Source organism: Sus scrofa, chromosome 9, assembly GCF_054392235.1.
Source record: "Sus scrofa isolate SSC_HxYL_T2T_F1_AM1 chromosome 9, Sscrofa_HxYL_maternal_Yorkshire_Landrace_v2.0, whole genome shotgun sequence".
Lineage (NCBI taxonomy): Eukaryota > Metazoa > Chordata > Mammalia > Artiodactyla > Suidae > Sus > Sus scrofa.
The window spans coordinates 94066914-94088806 of NC_139391.1; the positions used below are offsets into that span (position 1 = coordinate 94066914).

General features: G+C 34.1%; 1 protein-coding gene and 1 long non-coding RNA gene across 7 annotated transcripts in view; one reads left to right on the plus strand and one right to left on the minus strand.

The window, feature by feature from the left end:
- ITGB8 (integrin subunit beta 8) overlaps window positions 1–21893 on the plus strand; it is a 105292-nt gene that overhangs the window by 43417 nt on the left and 39982 nt on the right. For all 6 annotated transcript variants that reach the window (XR_014814209.1, XR_014814210.1, XR_014814211.1 and 3 more), the window contains 4 exon segments: window positions 3532–3703; window positions 11155–11401; window positions 13865–14030; window positions 14641–14799. Coding sequence is in view for 3 of the 6 variants with exons in the window: in NM_001097424.1 (NP_001090893.1) it covers window positions 3532–3703; window positions 11155–11401; window positions 13865–14030; window positions 14641–14799 (744 nt within the window). In the remaining 3 variants the exon portion in view is untranslated.
- LOC146400034 (uncharacterized) overlaps window positions 11431–21893 on the minus strand; it is a 198412-nt gene continuing 187949 nt past the window's right edge. Inside the window, exon 3 of the long non-coding RNA XR_014816815.1 lies at window positions 11431–14439. This is a non-coding gene — a long non-coding RNA (uncharacterized LOC146400034). The remainder of the gene's footprint in view (window positions 14440–21893) is intronic.

Consider the following 21893-nt stretch of genomic DNA (forward strand, 5'->3'; position numbering starts at 1 on the left):
TTAACCAAAAGAGCTGTCCACTCCCTGCATGCTAACCTGACATCATTGAGAGGAAAAAATGCAATGGTTAATTCTGAAGGACTGCCACCACTTAGGCACAAATGCAACTGATAGTTTTATTCTCAGTCAGCAAAAGTAGAGGGACAAGAAAAGAAAGTATGTTTTTTCTGGGTTTTTGTTTTGTTTTGTTTTGTTTTCTGTTCATGATTAGAAAAGATAAACATTAACAATTTAAGCCTGGTTTGTGTAATTCCCAAAGCTGGTCACAAGTAAAAGTTCCCTAGAAAATTTATACAGAGTATAATCAATTTGTCTGCATTCTTGTGTAGCATATTAGTCTGCCATTCCATACATCTTGCCTTCTCTTTCTCTCCATGCTATATAAAAATAATTGGAAAATATTTAGGATAGACAAAATTGTATCAATATTACCTAGTTCAGTGCCTCATGTTTATTTTAACACATGTGAAAGACTTGACACATTCTGAAGACTTCCCTTCCTCTCTTGCCTGATGTGTCAGATATAAGTTGTGAATGCATAGCCATTTTAGAGGGGAGCATAATTAAACTAAAATATAGTATGAAGGGCATGCACTATCAAAAAGAAGATGGTAGAATTCTTTAATTTCTGTGCAGATGGCCATGCTTGGAAGTTAGACACAGAAATGAGTAGGAGAAAAACCTTTTCCTGTTGTTTGTCTCTAGATTACTACATTAAATGGATGAAAGTAACAACTGATAAAAAGCTAACCAGGGTAACTTCAACCTGGGCTTTTTCTTCTCAAATAAGTTTTAGATGTAGACAATTAGAGTATGAGTTTGCTTGAATATTTCTTGTAGAAAAAGTAAAATATAAGGATTAGAAAAACTTTAAATGACATAAAACACCAAAAATTAAAAGGGTATGGTTTCAAATTCTTTTCTTTTATACAAAGTGGAAAATAGGCCACAGTGGGTAGGGGCAGCAATCTGTTCTTTGTCTTGATGCTACAATCTTTTCTTCTCTTTTCAAACCTAATTGTCTAATTGGCAGTGTTTTTCTAACTTAGTTTTTACAGTAGAGTAAAAATGGCCATGCTGATTCAGACTTTGCAAGACAACTGAGACTTTTTGCCTTCAATTTCAGGAAAACAATTTGACATTGAAAGGTCAAAAGGCATAGCTTATGTATAGGTACAGTGAATTACCCATACTTCTTTTCCATTCTGTATGTCCAAATCACAAAATTCTTGGCCAAAAAGAAAAATCAGATTTGTACTTTATTTCCTTTCCTGATTTGAAGTCTTGTGATATTTACTTCTGTAAAATGCATGTGGCCCTTGATCTGTGGCCTGTCACAGGAGGCATGAATAAACATACATGTACCAAATCTTATGTGCCCTCAATATTCCACTTCCTGGCTTCTGGGACAGGTGGCATCCCCCCACCTAGCCTCAGGCTTTCTGAAGAAAAATAATACAAAAACAATACATGCCACATTTCTCTGAGGAGCTCTAAGTTGTTTAAAAACTAAATCTCATATTCAGTTCCTCTAAATTGTATCAACAGATAGGATAAATTTTGACACAACAAATTAAGGCTTTGAACATTTTAACTTAAGGCTAAAATTTAGGCATATGGTCTACAGCAAAGCAGATTGAATTTTTCTGTTCCCATGAAGTCATTCACCAAATGGTAACTGGAGATCCTAATTGAAAAGAAAATACTCTTTTTAAAACAATTATATTTATATTACAACTATGAACCATACTCTAATTCAGGATCAGTACTGTTAAGGGTCACATAATGAAAATTTTTGTGCCACATAGTATATATGTTGCACATTCTTCTACTTTTTTATAGCATTTAGAAAATGTTAAAAGTGGGAGTTCCTGTTGTGGCTCAGTGAGTTACAAACCTGACTAGCAACCATGAGGATACGGGTTCGATTCCTGGCCCCACTCAGTGGGTTAAGGATCCAGCATTGCAATGAGCTGTGATATATATAGGTCACAGATGTGGCCTGGATCCCCAGTTGTTGTGGCTATGGCACAGGCTGCCAGCTGCAGCTCTGATTCAGCCCCTAGCCTGGGAACTTCTGTATGCCGCAGGTGTGGCCCTAAAACGCGCGCACACACACACACACACAAAAGGATTTTTTTACCACTCAAGCCATACAAAACCAAGCCACGGGTTGTGTTTGTCCCACATCTCTAATTTTCCAACCCCTTTTCTAAATTAAGAGAAGAATTAAAATCCTTGTATGAAGGTTTTTATATTGCCTAGAACCATCCCATCTCCTATTCACCAGTGCCAGGGATCTCCCTGTTCATAATTAGAGATCACATATTCAACTAATATAAAACTTGGTAATCTCTTCTCCATAACCCTATGACATTCTGTGCTGCCCCTAAATTTAATGTCTATTATAATTACATTTACTTGCTTAATGGCTGAATTCACTGATGGTCTGCTGACTCTGATAACAGAGACTCTATCTGTCTTGTTCCATTCTGTATCCTCAGCACATAACAAACTACTGCCCTTGAGTAAGTACTCAACAACATTCTTTGATTGAATGATTAATTGATCAGAAACCCAACTCTGAGTCAACTGAACTAGAGGGGGAATTAATGAGTGCCAGATCAAAATAGCCACTGCCAGAAATATCACTGAGCAAATATCCAGCTAATGTGTAAGCAAATATCCTACATAATTCAGTCCAACCTTATATATATTTCTATACTTTTTCATATATTTCCTGTTTTTAGGAAGAAACCTGAATGGTTACATGAAAAGTAAAAATAGCACATTTTTCTCAGTCAAGATAAATTAAATTTTAATCTTGCTCCATTAATTCCAAGTTTATTGGATGACTACTGGACTACCACCAACTAACCAATGCTGAATGGTAATGAAAGTTCAAGATTCAGTTGCAAAATAAGGAAAATTCAAGCTGCAATATTATATCTCCCAGCCTTATTATGAGCAGCTTTCTTGGTATACTTAATTACTTATAGAATGTAATATGTATAAGAAGTTGTGAGATTTTATAATCTAAGAAATGTATATTTCCAATTCATTCTTCTATGAATTTTCAGTACCTAATTAGGCATGTGACTTCTGAGAACTTGCTCTCACATCCAAATATAATAGCATATAATAAACATATCAGCTGGGTTCTTTGAGAACTGAAGCTTGTTTGGAACCACACTGAATGGTCTATTTTGGCTAAATTTTCTTTTGGAGAAGGCTTTCCAAAGTAAAATAGTTAGAAAGAATTAAGTTGGTAAAATTTTACAGTGATCAGTTAACAATATTTAAAGTACTTGGTTTAAATCTCCTTTTTAATATTCACTTTCTTCTTTTAAACTAAGATTTAGAAATTAAAGCTTTAAGACAAATTTGCCATTACTTTTATTAGAAACATGTAGCTATTCTGCAGCATTGTATAATTTATACAATACTGAAATGTGGCTTCTTTGTAGAATTTGTTATGTAGTTTTTTTGGTTATAATTAAAAACATTAGTGATTTTCCTTCTTTTAAACAGGATTTCATTTCAGGTGGATCAAGGAATGAACGCTGTGATATTGTTTCCAATTTAATAAACAAAGGCTGCTCAGTTAATTTGATAGAATACCCATCTGTGCATGTAATACCAAGTGAAAATGAAAAGAATACCCAGGTGACACCGGGAGAAGTGCTGATCCAACTGCGTGAAGGTATGGTGATTTTCAAATAAATATATAATGATTCTTAATTTGAAATTATATCTAGCTTCATTTGTGCATATTTAATGTTTTTTGGCAGTCAGTACTGTTGCTGTAGAAATAACAGTGGGCTTAGAATCAAGAAATCTGAATTTCTTGTCTTTCTTGTGCTAGCTAGATGTATGGCCTTGAACACCTTACAAACCTGACCACACTATATTATAATTATGTGTTTCCACACTTGATCACATTGTACTATAATTGTTTTTCTATGCTACTGCCAGCTCTGGAAGAAAGAGAACATATTTTATTCCACTGTATTTTCTAGCACCTAGCAGAGTGCTGGCATGTAGTAAGCACTCCATAAGTTTTTGTTGAAAACTTTATTAGTTTTTAAAGTTTATTATAAACTTTATTTATTAGTTGATTAATCAATTATTAAGAGATGTGAATTAAGCTAAGTTGTAGAGACTTTGTGATAAACTTTTAAACATAAAACTGCAATTCATAATTACTATAATTAACTTGAGCAGCTTTGTGATAGCCCTTGAGATTAACACATACTTTTCCTCCTATATTTCTCTTACACTTGTCCTTCCACACATCTTATTCCACAGTTTGGTACATATAGTAGGCCACTAGAAATTAGTCATTTTTTTTCGAGTGCCAAAGAATCCCAGGGTACAAACTACATAGGGCAGGAGAAGCTCAGATACAAAGATATGCATCACCAAATTAGATGCCTTTAGCTCTAAGCAGTATGCAATTGCCTTTAAGACTTCACTATTTCATTTTGGGTGGTCTTTCAAGTTTCAAATAACCATTATTAGCATATGACCTCCCAATTCCAAAGCAGACTCTTGGGTTACCCAAATAACAAGTCCATCTCTTTCCTGGCCCTAAGCATATTTCCAGTTTCCAATTAAAACTGTGAACTTCAGTTATTCAGCTCGGTATGGACATAAAATGAGCAACAGCTAGTAAAGCATACAAAAAAATGAAAGTAATTGGGTTGGTAAGATTATGATGCTTGCTATCTTCTATTGCTGCTATAACAAAATATCATATACTGGTGGCTTAAACAACAGAAATTTATTTTCTCACAGTTAGAGGGGCTACAAAGCCTGAGATCAAGGTACCAGCAGATTCAGTTTCTGGAGAGGGAGAACATGACACAGAGAGAGGAAACAGAGGAGTCCTCTGTTGTTTCTATTGTCTCTACTTATAAGGGTACTGATCATCATGAGAACACCACCCTCAGGACCTCATAGAAACCTAATCATCTCCTAAAGACTCAATCTCCAAACATTTGAGTGAAGGTTTTAACACATAAATTTGGTAAGGACAAAAATTCAGCCCATAGTACTTGATGTATCAAATATGTTTTCAAAGGCCATGATATATTTTTAGAAACGTATTATATTCTAGACAAGAAAACTAAATTCCAAAAATTGAAACTGTTTTTTGGAGGCCAACATCCCTGAACACTGTGCAGTAAAATTTGAAATCAATACCAGAGGATAAATAAATACTAAATAATAGAGAAACTAGGAAAGGCTTCTCCTAAGTAAATTCTATCTATAAGAATAAATCAAACTCTATCCATAGATTATTTAATAATAATAACAACCCATATCAAAATGTATGGGACGTGTCCAAAGTTGCTTCTCAGGAATATTCAAAAATGTAAATGCTTTTATTATTAAAGAAGCATGAACAAAAGTTAACTAAGTATCCAGGAAAAGATACAGAAACAACAAAAATAAAATAACCATAAGGAAAATAAGAAGAAAGAATTTGTAAGTTAAGGAAAAACAAAATTAATAAAATGTAAAGTAGAAGTAAAAAAGTAAAACGATATATAAATCCAACAGCTGGTTCTTTGTAAAGTCCAATGAAATGAAGAAATTGTTGGCAAAGCTAATTAAGGAACAAGGACAAAAAGCAAAGACCTAAATATATGGATTATAACCAAAGAAACAAATACTGGGAAAAAAAGACTTTAAGAAGATATTAATTACAAAATCTATGGTAAAATTTGTAAATTTTGATAATAAAGATAATGTACTAGGAAAATATACTTGACTAAAATTGACTCAATAAGAGGAAGAACCCATAAGAAACCTAATAAAGACATAAGAAGCTAAGAAAATTATAAAAGAAACTCCCCTTAAACACATTAGGTTTAAATGTTTTCATGGGAAGAAATGATTTCATGTTCACCCAAACATTCAAGTAACACATTATCCCAATGCATCATAAATTCCTTCATAGTTTTAGAGAAGGCATAGAAGACTACTCAATTTTTATAATGTTATCCTAACTCTAGTATCAAATTCTTAATAACACTTTAAGAAATCAAATTAAACAGCATGTGATAATAATACAGTGTCACCATACAAGCAGATTTAATTTAGGGCAGTTGGTTATTTTTAAATTAATGTATTTTTATCATCTTAATTTGCCAAAAGAAGAAAAATATATATTGTTATCTCAATAGACACCAAAAATCATACAATTGAATTGTCCATTCCTGCCCAAACCAAAACTGAAGAATACTCCTTTAATATGTATTAAAATCCTTCTGAAAATTTTATATAAAAGCAACCAGACAAGAAAACCAAATACAAGTTACAAACATTGTGAAAAAGTAAAGCAAAATCATCATTTTATGTCTACCTGGAAATACAAGCAAATCAACTAAAACTATTAAAATTAAAAATAAAAAGCCATGGCAGGATATTTTTAAAGTATTCAAAATTCAATGAATTTCCTATGTAGTATTAAATGTAACTTAAAAGGGGATCATTTCAAAGCAGCAACCTAAAACACACACTGTCTAGTGATAAATTTTCTGCAAAGTATGTAGGATCCATTGTGCTACCTAAAAGATGATATGAATAATTGCAGAAGAATTTGATGTTGCTGAATAGGAAAGCAATATTATGACAATAACACTTTTCTATAAACATATTCTAGAAATATAATGAAAGCTAAGTGAATCAATAAATGTTAAGGCAATCCCAGCCAAATCTGAATGCAGTTTGTTTAAACAAATCTTCAATAACACTCATTTTACATGTCTCTATTTCTATCTATCTCAATATATAACAACATATTTATTTAGGATACACTCCTAGAAATAGATTTACTAGGTCATGTATATTGTCAGATTATTCCAAGAAAAATTCATGTCCAGTTAGTCAAGAGTCAACCTTACCTGTTCTCATTCTTTTTAATCTCTTGTTAAGTACAACTAGCCCATTAGCTGCTTTCTTTTGTCTTCTTCCCAGCACTATAAAGCTTGACCATTTTCCTAAGCTTGTTAACTATCTTTAACTCTCAATTTTGTGTGTGATTTTGCCCCTCCATATAAATTTGCCTATTTTTCCCATTGAACGATAATTTTCAACAGCTTATGCATGAGGCTTATCATATATTATTTGCCTCTAATAAATACGACCTTTAAAAATGTCTTGCTCTTTTATAAATACTCGAGATTTAAAACTATAAGGCAATTTTTTTTCTACTGGTGTGTAACATTTAATTTATATACTTAAATAAACTTAGTTTATTCTCATTTGTAGATTTAATCGTGGTTGAATCTTTCTGAGGCTATATGTTAACATTTCAAAAGTTGGGAAATTGTTTCAATGTTTCAATGTTGTAGATAAGCAATGGTAGTAATGGTAGCAAGGCAGGAGAAAAATGGCCAGACTTGAGAGATAATGGGGAGCAGTGTCCCCAGGGATTGGAGATTAATGACTATGGGAACACCTGGGCTCTGGCTCAAGCATCTCCATGAGATGAGGTGGGGAAGGCTGCCCTTCTTAGAGGGGATGAGTCTGAGTTCAGACATCCTAAGCTAAGGTACTGACTTATCCACATGAGGCTGAAGTTCAGGGGGGGTTACAGAATTGGAACTAGAGATACTGAAGATGTCCACATGAGGTGGTATGTGGAGGCAGTATGGATGAGATCATGGGGAGTTGGAGAGTGAAGGGAAAAATATTTAATGTCTACATCAATAATTATGGGGCTTAATTTTAGTCAATTCCCCACTATTTGAATTTTTGTATCCAAAATATTATAATTGGCTACTGATCCTAGTTGATGTTCCCTAAGAACAGTGAAATGAAATCTTTAGGAAGGTAGGGGAGAGAAGAGGATTCTCTAATGCAGAAGTAATATGATATACAAGACAAGGATTAGTATAATCTATACTTCACTAATTGAAGAAGATGTTTCAAACTTGATTCACTTCAATATTGTAAATAAAAAGTTCTTTAATTCAGCATGGCTTAATTTAAAATATAAGTGTTTCAGGTATTCTTCTTGAATTCAAAACTTTTTTCAAAAAAAAAAAAATTAGAATCATGCCTTTCCCCACTCAACACCTGGTATATTTTATACATTGCAGAAATCCAGAAATGGGCTGCAGTCTTTCCCCTGCCCAAGTATAATGAACAGAAATTGGCAGTTCTTTCTTCCTGCTGCGGTTCTCCATATTTTTTATGGTTTTTCAGTGTCATCATAATTTTTTTAGTTATCTTTTCTTAACATCCAGTCTTGCTCATTGTAGCCCATTCTTCAGAGATGCTCACACTGTTATTTGAATAATTTAAAGCTCATTCTAAAAACTTTAGTTCTTTGATGTATTCAAACCAATACTGGCAATAGCGCTAAGTAGGTCTTAACATTCTTCGAAGTCCTCTTTCTTATTCTATGTCACAGACTTTTCTCTTGCCTTTGAAGTTAATCAAGGGGAGAGAATTTAAGCCTTTAGAATTTCAAAATATGAGGATGAATCTTTCCTGGAGATAATATAAATGTTTGCATAAATATTTTGGGGCTAGACGATACTCCTTTCCTCTTAAAGAGAGAAACTATTTAAGCTCTCTCTAAACTGGGAAAGAAGTTATAGATATTAGCTTGTTACTATGATAAATATGTGGGCCTTTTAAAATGCTGTATCAAAATATATTTTAAAGAATATTTATGACTGTCTATGCCTGTAACAAACCCAGAGGCTTCAGAGGTGAATAAACAGTTTTTGCCCTGACGTTAATTAGAATCTAGTAACGGTAATGGTGATGCTTACTAATATCTATATATTTACTGTGTACCAAATACTGCGGTAAATATTTTATATAGATTACTTCACATAGTAGCTCTTATCCACTAAGAGAATCCATCTCCACATAGCCCTTCTCTCAGAGGAGCATTTAAGACATTGCTGCTGAAATTGATAACATCACAATGGTGATGGCCACAGATACTGTCTTATTTTTAGATGTGTTTCTTTCTCATTCAATATATTTAAAACCTCATAATATCATCTTCCCTTTGAGCCCAGTGTTGGTGGCACCCCGGTGTGAACTAAATGGGAATTTCATATAGGGACATAGTATCCATATTCCTCTGAAAATGTGTTTCTACTGCTTTCAGGAGAAGGTTTTTCCCTCCTCATCTATAATTATCCAATCCAAAGTCAATTTGAGAGCATATTGTGAGGAGTTTCTCAAGCTCATGGGCAAAATGTGGCAATCCAAGTTTGATCCTGTCAGTTTCCTCCTTAACAAGCAGGGTGGGTTTGGAGTCAGCCTATCTAGGGCTGCCACCCTTCAGCTGACCACTTAAAGCAAGAACCTTACAGAATACTCAAGTACCTTGTAGTTTTAAAGTAGCAACATTTATTCCCTCCAGCAATGATGGAAAACAACCTTTTCTCCTTTAATGAAAACTTAGTTTACTGAGGAGTCAGCCCATGCCAAGGTCTTCAGCTGACCCAAGTGCATGTGTTAATGCCAGGTACATGGTGCTAAGGCCAGCATCTATATAATCCAAAATCAAACTACAGCAGTGTACATCCTCTAATCTTGACTATTTGGCAGGGCTTCCTAACAGCCCTCTTCTTTGCTGAGGTTGGTTGAGACTAGGATTTGCTTGTGAGACTATGAGTAGCTGATAAATGTTGAAGGCCTCCGTGTGGCTAAAATTGGTTTAAGCTCCCTGAGTAGCTTAGGCCTCCAAAGACTGTGCTTTTATTGATACCATGTAGACTCCACCTGTTTTCTTATATAACTAACTAACAATATAACAGCTCACACAATATGTTGAATATTTCAAGTGTTTTTCAATGACTCCATAAAAACAGACAACCATTCATCTTTAGACAGAGCCATCATAAGCTGAAATGATTCATTAAGATGAAAATACCATGTGTCCAGGGCTCAAGGCCTTCAGCCATAATATGTCCAAGTCAACCAGTTAAAAAAATTAAGTGCTAAGTCACACATTAAAATTCAAGCTCCTCCACATAAAATACACTCTCCTATATGCTCCATTTCTATTTCTCATAGATATGGCCATGTCTAACAGACTCTATCATTCTGAAAGACTGAAAATATGATTTGATAAATTATAGGATTCCTCTAATATGGAGATCATGCTAAAAATTATGTATACAAATTATGTTTATCACAAAATGTTTCCACTCAAAATATTCCCCACGTACAATTAATGACTTACAAAGCATTTGCTTCATTGTTTAAAAAAGTAAAATTCACAAATTGCCTATATTAAAACTGGTAACTTTTTACCATGTACTTTAAAAAGTTAAATACAAAACTACTATTTCTGTGGGGTGTTATACCCTGTATACAGGGATATAGATCCCTGTATCCAGTGATAATGGACAGAGAACTAAAATGTATTGCAAAGACAGTTGTCTTTTGGAGGCTCCAACAATTCTCCTATGGTGACCCTCTCTTCTCATCCATTTCCTTTGCCTCTGCAGTACCTTTTCAACATATGTTTATCTAGCACCCATTAAGCATTGGACAGATATAGTCCTCTACATTGCCTAGGTCCTCAGTGTGTCACTGCTGGCTATCATTCTTTAGACTGTATCATTTCTTCTTACAACTATTAGGAAGACTCAATTAATTTATGATGAGGTAGTAATTATTTTGAATAGCTTGATGTACTTCTCAGTAACAGAGTTTTCACATCTCATATGTAAATGTATCTTAACCCAAAAGAATGAGTTTATACCTGTATCTTAATACAATGTAATTTTTCTTATGAAAAAATCTGCTGTCTTCAAATCTAATATACATAGCCACCTTCTCTCTCTTATAACAGAATGCTGGTTGCTGTTTTGTGCTGTGCTTTACTAGACACTACCATATGATGATAATGATATTCCCTATCTGAGCTGGTCTATTTGCTATTATTTCTATCAGCCCTTTAGAATTATGAGAAATGTGGTGTACAAATTGGAGACTACTAAATTGGTATGGTTTCAAATTGCTTTAAAATTATTCCAGAATATTCCTAATTCTAGTCCTTATGCAAAATTTGTGAAAACTGTTCAATATTTAAAATGTGACATTTATTGATAGCTTATCCTGAGATGTTTAAAATGAATACTACATGATGTTTGTCTTTTTTTAAACTAGGTGCTAAAGCCAATTTTATGCTGAAAATCCATCCTCTGAAGAAATATCCTGTGGATCTTTATTATCTGGTTGATGTCTCAGCATCAATGCATAATAACATTGAAAAATTAAATACAGTTGGAAATGATTTATCTAGAAAAATGGCATTTTTCTCCCGTGACTTCCGCCTTGGATTTGGCTCATATGTTGATAAAACAGTTTCACCATATATTAGTATCCATCCAGAAAGAATTCATAATCAATGCAGGTATATAATATTTGATGTGGATTTCTTTCTTTCTTTCTTTTTTTTTTTTTTTTTTTGGTCTTTTTGCCTTTTCCAGGGTTGCTCCTGTGGCATATGGAGGTTCCCAGGTTAGGGGTCTAATTGGAGCTGGAGTTGCCGGCCTATGCCAGAACCACAGCAACGCAGAATCCGAGCCACTTCTGCAACCTACACCACAGCTCACAGCAACTCCGGATCCTTAACCCACTGAGCAAGGCCAGGGATCAAACCTGCAACCTCATGGTTCCTAGTCAGATTCGTTAACCACTGAGCCACGACGGGAACTCCTGATGTGGATTTCTTAATGCTATTATTAACTATAGCTACCATGCTGTATATTACATCCCCATGACTTATTTATTTTATAAATGGAAGTTTGTTACTTTTGACCTTCTTCACCCACTCCTCCCATCTCCCACCCCCCACTTCTGGCCCTTTCCTCGCCATTCCTGAAAGCCTCCTGCCACTGAGTGCTCCAGCTGGCTCGCACACACCAGAGAGGAGCTCGCCTCTTCTGACCACAACTCAAATCCTGAGTGTGGAGCCAGGCTGTTTCCCTTTTAACTGATGCTTATAATTATTTGTATCTTGCCTCTGCATGTATTAATATAAGCATTTAAAAAAATAAACTGAGTCAGCAGGAGAACTTAAGCAATTTTTTTCTTATAAAATTGCATTTCGTTTTTAACATAAGGACTTACTAAATTGTACATTTTTGTTTTAATTAAATGAGAAATGAAAATATTTATAGAGGAAGCATGCTCTTACCTGAAAACTTCTGAGATTGAAGGGGGACTTTTTATTTTATACTATTTCAAATATTATTCCCTTAGTTTTTATTAAATAAAGCACAAATAACATTAGTAATTTGGAATAAACCTCCAATAATCAGGCTACCATATATAAAAATTCCTTGAAAATTCTATATTTCCCTTTTTTGATTGCTCCAAATTTGCTGGAATTAAGTTTTATCAAATTTAAAGTATTTAAAGTACTTATTTTGCCAGTATTGCATCTATATCTCCATTACTGTATTGTTACTGGGTTTATAATTAACACTGACTTATAATGTGATTTCAGAGAAAGCTCAGCTAGTACAGGGAAGGTAGATAGGTCAAAAGATGAGAATTTGTTTGCTGGAAAGAACCATTTTTCTTATCATTTGGGAAGGCTGATTCTAAATATCATACGCCCAACTACAAAAGGAAAACAGACCTTTCGAATATGAGTGGGGTGGATTGGGAGCCTGGGGTTAATGGATGCAAACTATTGCCTTTGGAATGGATTAGCAATGAGATCCTGCTGTGTAGCACTGGGAACTATGTCTAGTCCCTCATGGTGGAGCATGATAATGTAAGAAAAAAGAATGTGTACATGTATGTGTAACTGGGTCACCATGCTGTACAGTAGAAAAAAAAAATTGTATTGGGGAAATAACAATTAAAAATTTTTTTAAAAAAATTGAACTCAAAAAGAAAAAAATTTAAAAAATAAAATATGAATTTCTCACTCAATACTCTACTTAGCCTATTGAATTTTCAAAGAGAAATATAAATGTATTCAGTGCTCTTTGTTAATGAAACGACTCATTTTAACATCTCCTTTCCTACTTCCATAAATTGCCCAGATCACTTCACAGTGTATACTCCAATTTATCAAAACAACTCTGCTATCTGTTGTAGTGGAACAAGACTGAGGCATCTCCCTATGGAGCTTCATGCACCTTCTCCCTGAATGCAGATGCATCTGAGGAATGATTCTCACTTTGGGGGCATCATGGAATTCTCAAAACAATTTCAATGAATTTTGACTGTTCATCAATAATTCCACACCAAGCATCACTTTAAAAATTAGCATATTTTAAAATATCCAAAAATAGTATAACATTTTAACTAAATTCTTAAATATATTTCCCCAAAAGTGTTTTTCAGCTGTTCCATGGACAAATGTGATAGGAAATCACTGCAAATTTTATCTCCTCTTAAAAAGTAATAGTGCTCGTTAGCATAATAAAAGCCCTTAGGTGTCCTACATTAAAGAAACTTATTTGATGTTCTTTATGTTTTGAACACCAAGCCATTATATTCCTACTTGCAAAGGAATATTCACCTATTGGTTCCCCCTGAGTTTATGAAATACAGGTTTTCTTTAATAAAATTTCCTTGGTCTTTCTTTTTTTTGACTGCCCCACCGCACACAGGGCTCCCAGGCCAGGGATCACATCAGATCCATAGTCGTGACCTAAGCCACAGCTGTGGCAACGCTGGATCCCCAACCCACTGTGCTGGGCCAAGGATCGAAACCACAACTTGGCAGCTCCCAAGATGCCGTTGATATGCTGCACCACAGCAGGAGCTCCCCACATAATTTTCCTATGAGTAATATTTTGAATCCTTTAAGGAAGCATAGCAAAACAGAATTTGCATTTCTTCTTAACCTATATAGTGACTACAACTTGGACTGTATGCCTCCCCACGGCTATATTCATGTGCTGTCTTTGACGGAGAATATCACTGAGTTTGAAAAAGCAGTTCACAGACAGAAGATTTCTGGAAATATAGATACACCTGAAGGAGGTTTTGATGCTATGCTTCAGGCAGCTGTCTGTGAGGTAAGAAGTTTTCACATCATTGAGTCTTTGCTCTGATGCAAAATTCCCCAAGAATTTAGGATTCTTCTCTTTGATTTATGTAGTGAAAACATAGCATAAAAGAATACATTCTTCTTCTATCTCTTATTTGTCACCCATATTATTCATTTTGGTATGTGTTCAGGACAGAGGAGCTAAATTGGGAGAGGGTTATAAATAGGAAAAGATAAAAGGGCAAGAATAATTTGTGCATTTGGAAAATCCTTTCCAAAAAGGGCTGCTCTTTTCACTCACCACTTTCCAAGGAAGAACCAGGAATAGCTTGTCCTACTCACATCACACTGGGTAGTCTGCACTTTGTAAACCTGGCTTGTTTTTCCTCTGAAGGAACACTAGAAATCTCTAGTCACGAACTAGTGTAATCAAATGGCTGTAGTGGGAAGAAAAAAAAAAAAAAAAAAAGAGGATATACAAATGAAAGTTAATGCTATTTATGAAAGATATTGAATTTATGCACATTATTCTAGCCTGGCTTAATTTTTGTTAACTTAAATTCAATGTTTACTTGGGATAAAGGCTACATGAGAGATCTATGTTATTGTACAAGATCTAATTCCATGTTTATTTTAAGAGTCATATTGGATGGCGAAAAGAAGCTAAAAGACTGCTGCTGGTGATGACAGATCAGACATCTCATCTTGCTCTTGACAGCAAATTGGCTGGCATAGTGGTGCCAAATGACGGAAACTGCCATCTGAAAAACAACGTCTACATCAGATCAACAAGCATGGTAATAAAGCAATAGCCTCTTAGAGTTAGAACTCTTTTGGTTACAGTGTAAGTTTAAATTGGCAATTCAGCTGTTTTTATACCAAGAAATTACCTAAAGAAACATGATGTAGAGTCAAGATTAGCCATGATAAAGAAACTATGAAACAATACAATCTATAAATTCCAATCAATAAAATATAAGGCTGAAATGCTTTGATAATATCTAGTAGCTGACTTCTGATGTCCTCCAAAGCACTCTATAATTTATGAAAATAAAAGTGATAGAAGAGCTTACTTTTTATGCAACTGAAGGACCTTGAAAAGAGTATATACATATACCTTTGTCTTACATAAATAAATTAGTTCTACAGGGGTTGGTATTGAAAAATATGCTAGGGATTGTTAAGGGGAGTGTATTTGGTCTGAGGAATCCTCATAGTACAATGGGTAAATCTAAGTAGAGACTAGGGGGCAAAAAAGGAGTAAAACTAGGCCAGCTTTCAATATTTTAGTTTTATCTTTATTCAGGGTCTATTTTTTTATAATCAGTGCACATCTGGATTGCTTCCTGAGGGTTAGTTTCAGCTGTAAATCATATATTTAAATACAATCTCCTAGAACCATATCTTTCCCAGCATTAGCTATGGTACATGTACAAAATCAATTGCGTAACGTATTATTTATTTGTGACACTGACCCCTATTTATACATACATGCACATGTTAGAATAAAAGCTTTCAAACTTTCTTAGATTGTGGTACCTACTATCTCAGTAATTTTTTCCCTGGAAGGAAAAATAAACACCAGCCTGACATTTCTATTAATTAAGAAGATAGGCCCAATAACATAACTATTTATGTCCTAAAAATTTAGTAGCCAGTTTAAAAAAATAATACAAATAAATCATCAATATATAAATATAAGTATGTATATATTATTTTTAGTAAATAACTTAAAATGAGAACTTCCCAAGCCTTGGAGTCAGATTGGATATATATATATAAGCCACCTTCATTTCCTGTTCTGCACTGATTTTCATGCTGCTCAGCTTTGCAAAGATATGACATCATCCAAAAGGACAGAGCCAAATATAATATTAAAGTTGTGAACCACCTCCAGCTAGTAGCTCATGGATACCTCACAGATGCCAAGCATCACTGTGTTTCCCTTGAAAATTCAAGATATTCGGAGGTAACCTAGTGAAAGTGTACTACAATACTCTAAGACACCTTATGCACGGTTTGGGAAATGCACTATAATTATGCTGAAATGTGTGATTCCCATGAATGAAATTTAAATAGTTTAAATGCAGTTAATCTGAAATACTAGACTTTTTGAAAGCGTAGAGGCAAGTGTATTACCCTTAGTTGGTTTAGAGTCTTGCAACATTTAAAGATTTTAAAAAGTAACTAGAGTTTGAATTTAAAAATTTAGGATTTGGAGTTATTCCGTTAGTATCTTTCTCTTTGCTAATTATCTTCTACTCAGCCACATTTCATTTTGGTAGATAAATCTACTTTAACTTAGTCATTTCTTATTTTTCTTCCTTCTATTTTAACCTCTTTTAATTTGAGATAGAGTTCTAATTCATTTACTGGGAGTGGAGAACATAAGAGGAACTATTCTATTATCAGACAAGGAGAAGCTTTTTTTACAGGAAAAATAATAGTCACATTATTTTCAAATTGCATTGCATTCTTCTCTTGAAGTTTTGCCAACTCACTGAAGTCATCTCTCCATAACTGTATTTTAGAGGGTGCTGTTGCTCATCTAAGAAGGATTCCTTAAGGCAAAGAAATGTTCTCGTACATTTAGATACATACCCTGCCATATAAATTTATGGGACTAAATCATGATTCTGGTGGAATTTTACAGAGCATTTGGGCTCTTATGACATCAGAAATTTGGACAAACTATCATAACCTTTAATTGTCTTCTTGAACACTGTTTAATCTATATAAAGAATGAACCTTCCACATGTCACTAATATGTAAACCAAGAAGTAGTGTGTTTGTTAAAACCAGAGAAAAATATTTTTATCTCATTTATACCAGGTCTGTGTTTTAAGGGATACTTTTCCTAAGAAGTCTCATTCCCTTAATTGCCAGGAACACTGCCCTAAACAAAAGAAGCTGAAACATTTTGATTGATCCCTCCACCATGTGTTTATATACACAAGATGTGCTACTGCTCTGAAACCTCCTATATCCAAAGCTACCATGAGTCTGGCTCTAAGCATATTTACCTGCTCATTTATATATATATATAATGATTTTTTTCCATTATAGATGCTTTACAGTGTTCTGCCAATTTTCCACAGTACAGCATGGTGACCCAGTTACACATACATGTATAGATTCTTTTTTCTCACATTATCATGCTCCATCATAAGTGACCAGACATGGTTCCCATCTTACTCATGTTTCTCTTCACATTGTATAAATCTTTTGCTTCTTACCTGCTCATTTTAAAATGACCTCCATTCTCTCCTATCCAGCCATTATAGGGGAATTTTAAAAGGTATAAACTAGACAAGCAATCAAACACGTGGCTTCTTGGCTTTATCTCCAGCAGCCAATACTAGTAATGTTGAATAGTATCTGAGCTTCTTGATCTAAGACTGGTTCCTTCATTTATAAAAGGAAATTAATTGATAAAAGACCTTTTACATGTCTCAATTACATAGGCCAGAGTTCTATTGCTTGTTCACATAGCTATTTCATGAGGGTCAAGGTGAATTCCAGAATAATAACAACTACCATGTTTTGAGTTTTTATTAACTGAAAACACTGTTGCTACATACAGTATCAGTATACTGAGTATAGTACAGTGCATGAAGTATGAAATTTATCTTTATAATTTGGCATGGTAGTCATAATTATCTTTCTTTTATAACCAAAAAGATTGAGGGTAGAAGAAATTAAGAAAGTTGACTGAGAGGATAGACTGCTAAAAAGTTAGTAAGTGACAGAACTGGGGCTCAGTCAAGTTAATCTTATATTAAAATCTGTATTCTTAACCATTCTGCCACAATGTCACAAGGGAAAACTACAAGAGATATAGCATCGAAGTTTTTGGTGTGAATTCTGCTCTAACTTTCTAGTTGCAATATTTCAGAAGAAATAAAGCAAATAATTTGGCTTATATAAATTATAAAACAAGATAAAATTTTAAATAGTTTACATTTGAAGATCCTTACATTTTATATATGGCCACTGGCAAATAGTGTTATAATATTAAATAAACTACATTTTCCCCCTGTTTTTTCTCCAACTGCTAGAATGAAAAACTTGAGTAGTAATGTAGTTTTGTAATGTGTAATAATGACAGTTTAAAAATAAGGAATCCTTTATAAAATGGCAAATGTTAGTATAAAAATTGTTAATGGTGTAGAAGACAGGTTATTATTTCTGAGGGTCTAGAATTTTATTCTATCTCCCTACCCAGTTCCTCCAGGGTGATTCCCAACCTCATTCAGAGCCCATTTTACAAACTATTCACTTCACCTTGGTGGAGGTCAAGAATAACACCAGAATATCCAGTAACAATGAAAGGGGGCCAAGGAGCAAATATGTGGAAGAGGCATACAGGTCATTCAGTGAACACTTATCTACGTGATTTTCACATACTGCTCTGATTCTCAGTCCTGCTGGAAATATGTAAATAGGCAAGATCCCATCATACTTCTAATTGTATTTAGTAGCTTATGTTTGTTGTTTGTTTCTTTATGGAGCCTTTTTTTTTTTTTTCCTGTGCCTCATCATTTCATGGTCAGTGATTCTTCACACCTCCTATCATTTAATTTCTTAGAATTCCTTTATTTATTTAGTCTCAGGGAAATTACTGATTTGCAATTATAAGACTAATATAAGTAATTCTAATATGGGTAAATTAAAGCATATAATAAAAATTTTCACCTCATTTCCTGATTCTTACTTTGTTGTTCTAGGCTTAACACTGCATAAAAATGCAACTTTTTAAAATTAAAGAGATAAGATCAGTTTTAAGTGTGAGCACCTTAGAGTTTTATGAACATGCACCATCAAGAAAGTAAAGGTTATGTCACTCAGGCAAAATGCACCCAGAAAGTTTTAAGTCTGTGTGCAAATTTTTTTAATATTGTCACAACTTTTTGTTATAAGTAAAGAGAGAATATGAAAGGCAGAAGGTAAAACAAAGAATCACTTACAAGAGAATACCCGCAGGCTATCAGCCTGTTTTACAGTAGACTTTGCAGGCCAGAAGGGAATGGCAGATATACTTAAAAAGTGTTTTTTTTTTTTTTTTAAAAAAAAACAGAGTTCCCATTGTGGCACAGCAGAAACGAATTCAACTAGCATCCATGAGGGCATGGGTTCAATCCCTGGCCTTGCTCAGTGGGTTTAGGATATGGAGTTGCTGTGAGTTGCAGTGTAGATCACAGACGTGGCTTAGATCTGGCATTGCTGTTTCTGTGGCATATGCCAGCAGCTATAGCTCCAATTATACCCCTAGCCTGGGAGCCTCCATATGCCATGGGTAAGACCCTAAAAAGACAAAAAGTAAAATGAAATAAATAAATAAATAAAACCCTACAATCTAGGATACTCTATACAGAAAATTCATCATGCAAAATTGAAAGAGAAATAAAGAGCTTCTCAGATAAGCAGAAACTATAAGATTTAATCAATAGTAAACCAAACTTACAAGAAATATTAAAGGGCATTCTTCAAGTGAAAAAGAAATGGCTGTAACAGAGAAATAAGAAATTGTAGGAAGAGGAAATGCCACTAGTAGATGCAGATATATAGTAAAGACAGTGGCGCAACCACTTAAATAAGTTAGTACAAAATTTAAAAGATCAAAATTGTAAAATCAACCAAAACTAAAATAAATAGTTAAGGGTTGAACATGAAGATATAAAATATGACATAAGAAACAAAAAGTGGAGTGTGTAGTAAAAAACTTTGCTCTTTTAGAATGTGAGATCAACACAAGGGGAAGATACTTTACTCATTAATATATATGCACCCCAAACATATATATTATGTATATATACACAAACATATATACACACACAAAATATTAACAGAAATAAAGGGAGAAATTGACAGTAACACAATAATGGTAGAGCAAATGAACATCCCAATTACATCAGTGGGAGATAATCCAGATAGAAAATCAGCAAGGAAACACTAGCCTTACATGAATCATTATATGGCACAGGTGCAACCCTAATAAGTAAATAAATAAAAATAAAAAAGTAGTTCCTACTGTGGCTCAGCAGGTAAAAAAAAAATCTTGTATCCATGAGGATGTGGGTTCCATCCCTGGCCTTACTCAGTGGGTTAAGGATCCAGTGCAGCTTCAAGCTGTGGCATAGGTTACAGACATGGCTCAGATCTGGCATCACTATGGCATAGGCCAACAGCCACAGCTCACATTCAACCTCTAGCATGGGAAGTTCCATATGCTGCAGATGAAACCTTAAAATAAAACTAAAAATAAAAATAGAATGTAAATAAATGAATCATTAGACCAGCTGGACTTAAGAGATATCTACAGTATATTCTACCCCCAAAACAGTAGAATGCACATTCCTTTCAAGTGCACATAGACTGTTCTCCAGGACAGTTAACAAAACAAGTCAGGACAAATTTAAGAAGACAGACATCATATCAAGTATCTTTTTTTTTATCATGATGGCATGAAATTGAAAATCAATTACAGGAAGACAAAGGAGGAAAGAACAAACATGTGAAGACTAAACAACATGCTACCAAACACCAATGGTCAATAAATAAATCAAAGAGGAAATCAGAAAATATCTTGAAGCAAGTTAAAATGGAAACACAATACTCCAAAATCTAAAGGATGCACCAAAAGAGTTCTAAGAGGGAAATTTATAGTGATAACAGGCCTACCTCAACAAATAATGAAAATCTCAAAAAGCCTAACATACCCTCTAAAAGAATTAGAAAATGAATAACAAAGCCCAAATTCAGCAGAAGGAAGGAAATAATAAAGATCAGAGTGGAAATCAATAATTTAGGGACAAAATAAAGACAGAAAAGATCAATGAAAGCAAGAGATGGTTTTCTGAAAAGATAAACCAAATTGATATGACTTTAAGAAAAAAAGAGAAAGTACTCAAATACACAAAATAAGAAATGAAAGAGAAGTTACTGCCATTATCACAGAAATATAAACAATCATGAGACAATACTATGAACAGTTAATGCCAAAAAATAGGACAACCTAGAAGAAATAGATTCCTAGAAACATACAATCTTCCAAGGCTGAATCAGGAAGAAATATATAATTTTAACAGAACAATTACTACTACAGAAATTGAATCAGTAATCAAAACCTTCCAAACAAAAGTCCAGAACCAGAGTGCTTCACAGGTGAATGCTATCAAACATATAAAGAAGAGTTAATAACTATCCTTCTTAAACTATTCCAAGAAACTGAAGAGAAGGGAACACTTCCAAACTCATTCTATGAGCCCACAATTACCCTGACACCAAAACCAAAGACAGTACAAAAAAAGAAAATTAAAGGGCACTATTTCTGATGAATATAGATGCATCTGTCACTATCTGCAGATTACATGATACCACATATAGGAATCCCTAAGTTCTCCACTAAAAAACTATTAGAACTAATAAATGAATTGAGTAAAATTGCAGAATATAAGATCAACATACAGAAAGTTGTTGATTTTCTATACACTAAATAATGTGTCAGCATACATTTTCTTAGAGAAACCAAGAAAACCATTTAAAACTGCATCAAAAAGAATAAAATATATAGAAATTACCTTTGTTTTTGTCTTTTTAGGGCTGTACCTGTGGCATATGGAAGTTCCCAGGCAAGGGTCCAACTGGAGCTGTAGCCAACAGCCTACTCCAGAGCCACACTGGATCCAAGCCATGTCTGTGACTTACACCACAGCTCACAGCAACTCCAGATCCTCAACCCACTGAGCAAGGCCAGGGATTGAACCCATGTCCTCGTGGATGCTAGTTGGGTTCGTTAACCACTGAGCCACGATGGGAACTAAATATAGAAATTATCTTAACCAAGTAAGTGAAACACCTATACTCTGAAAACTATAAAACACAATGAAGA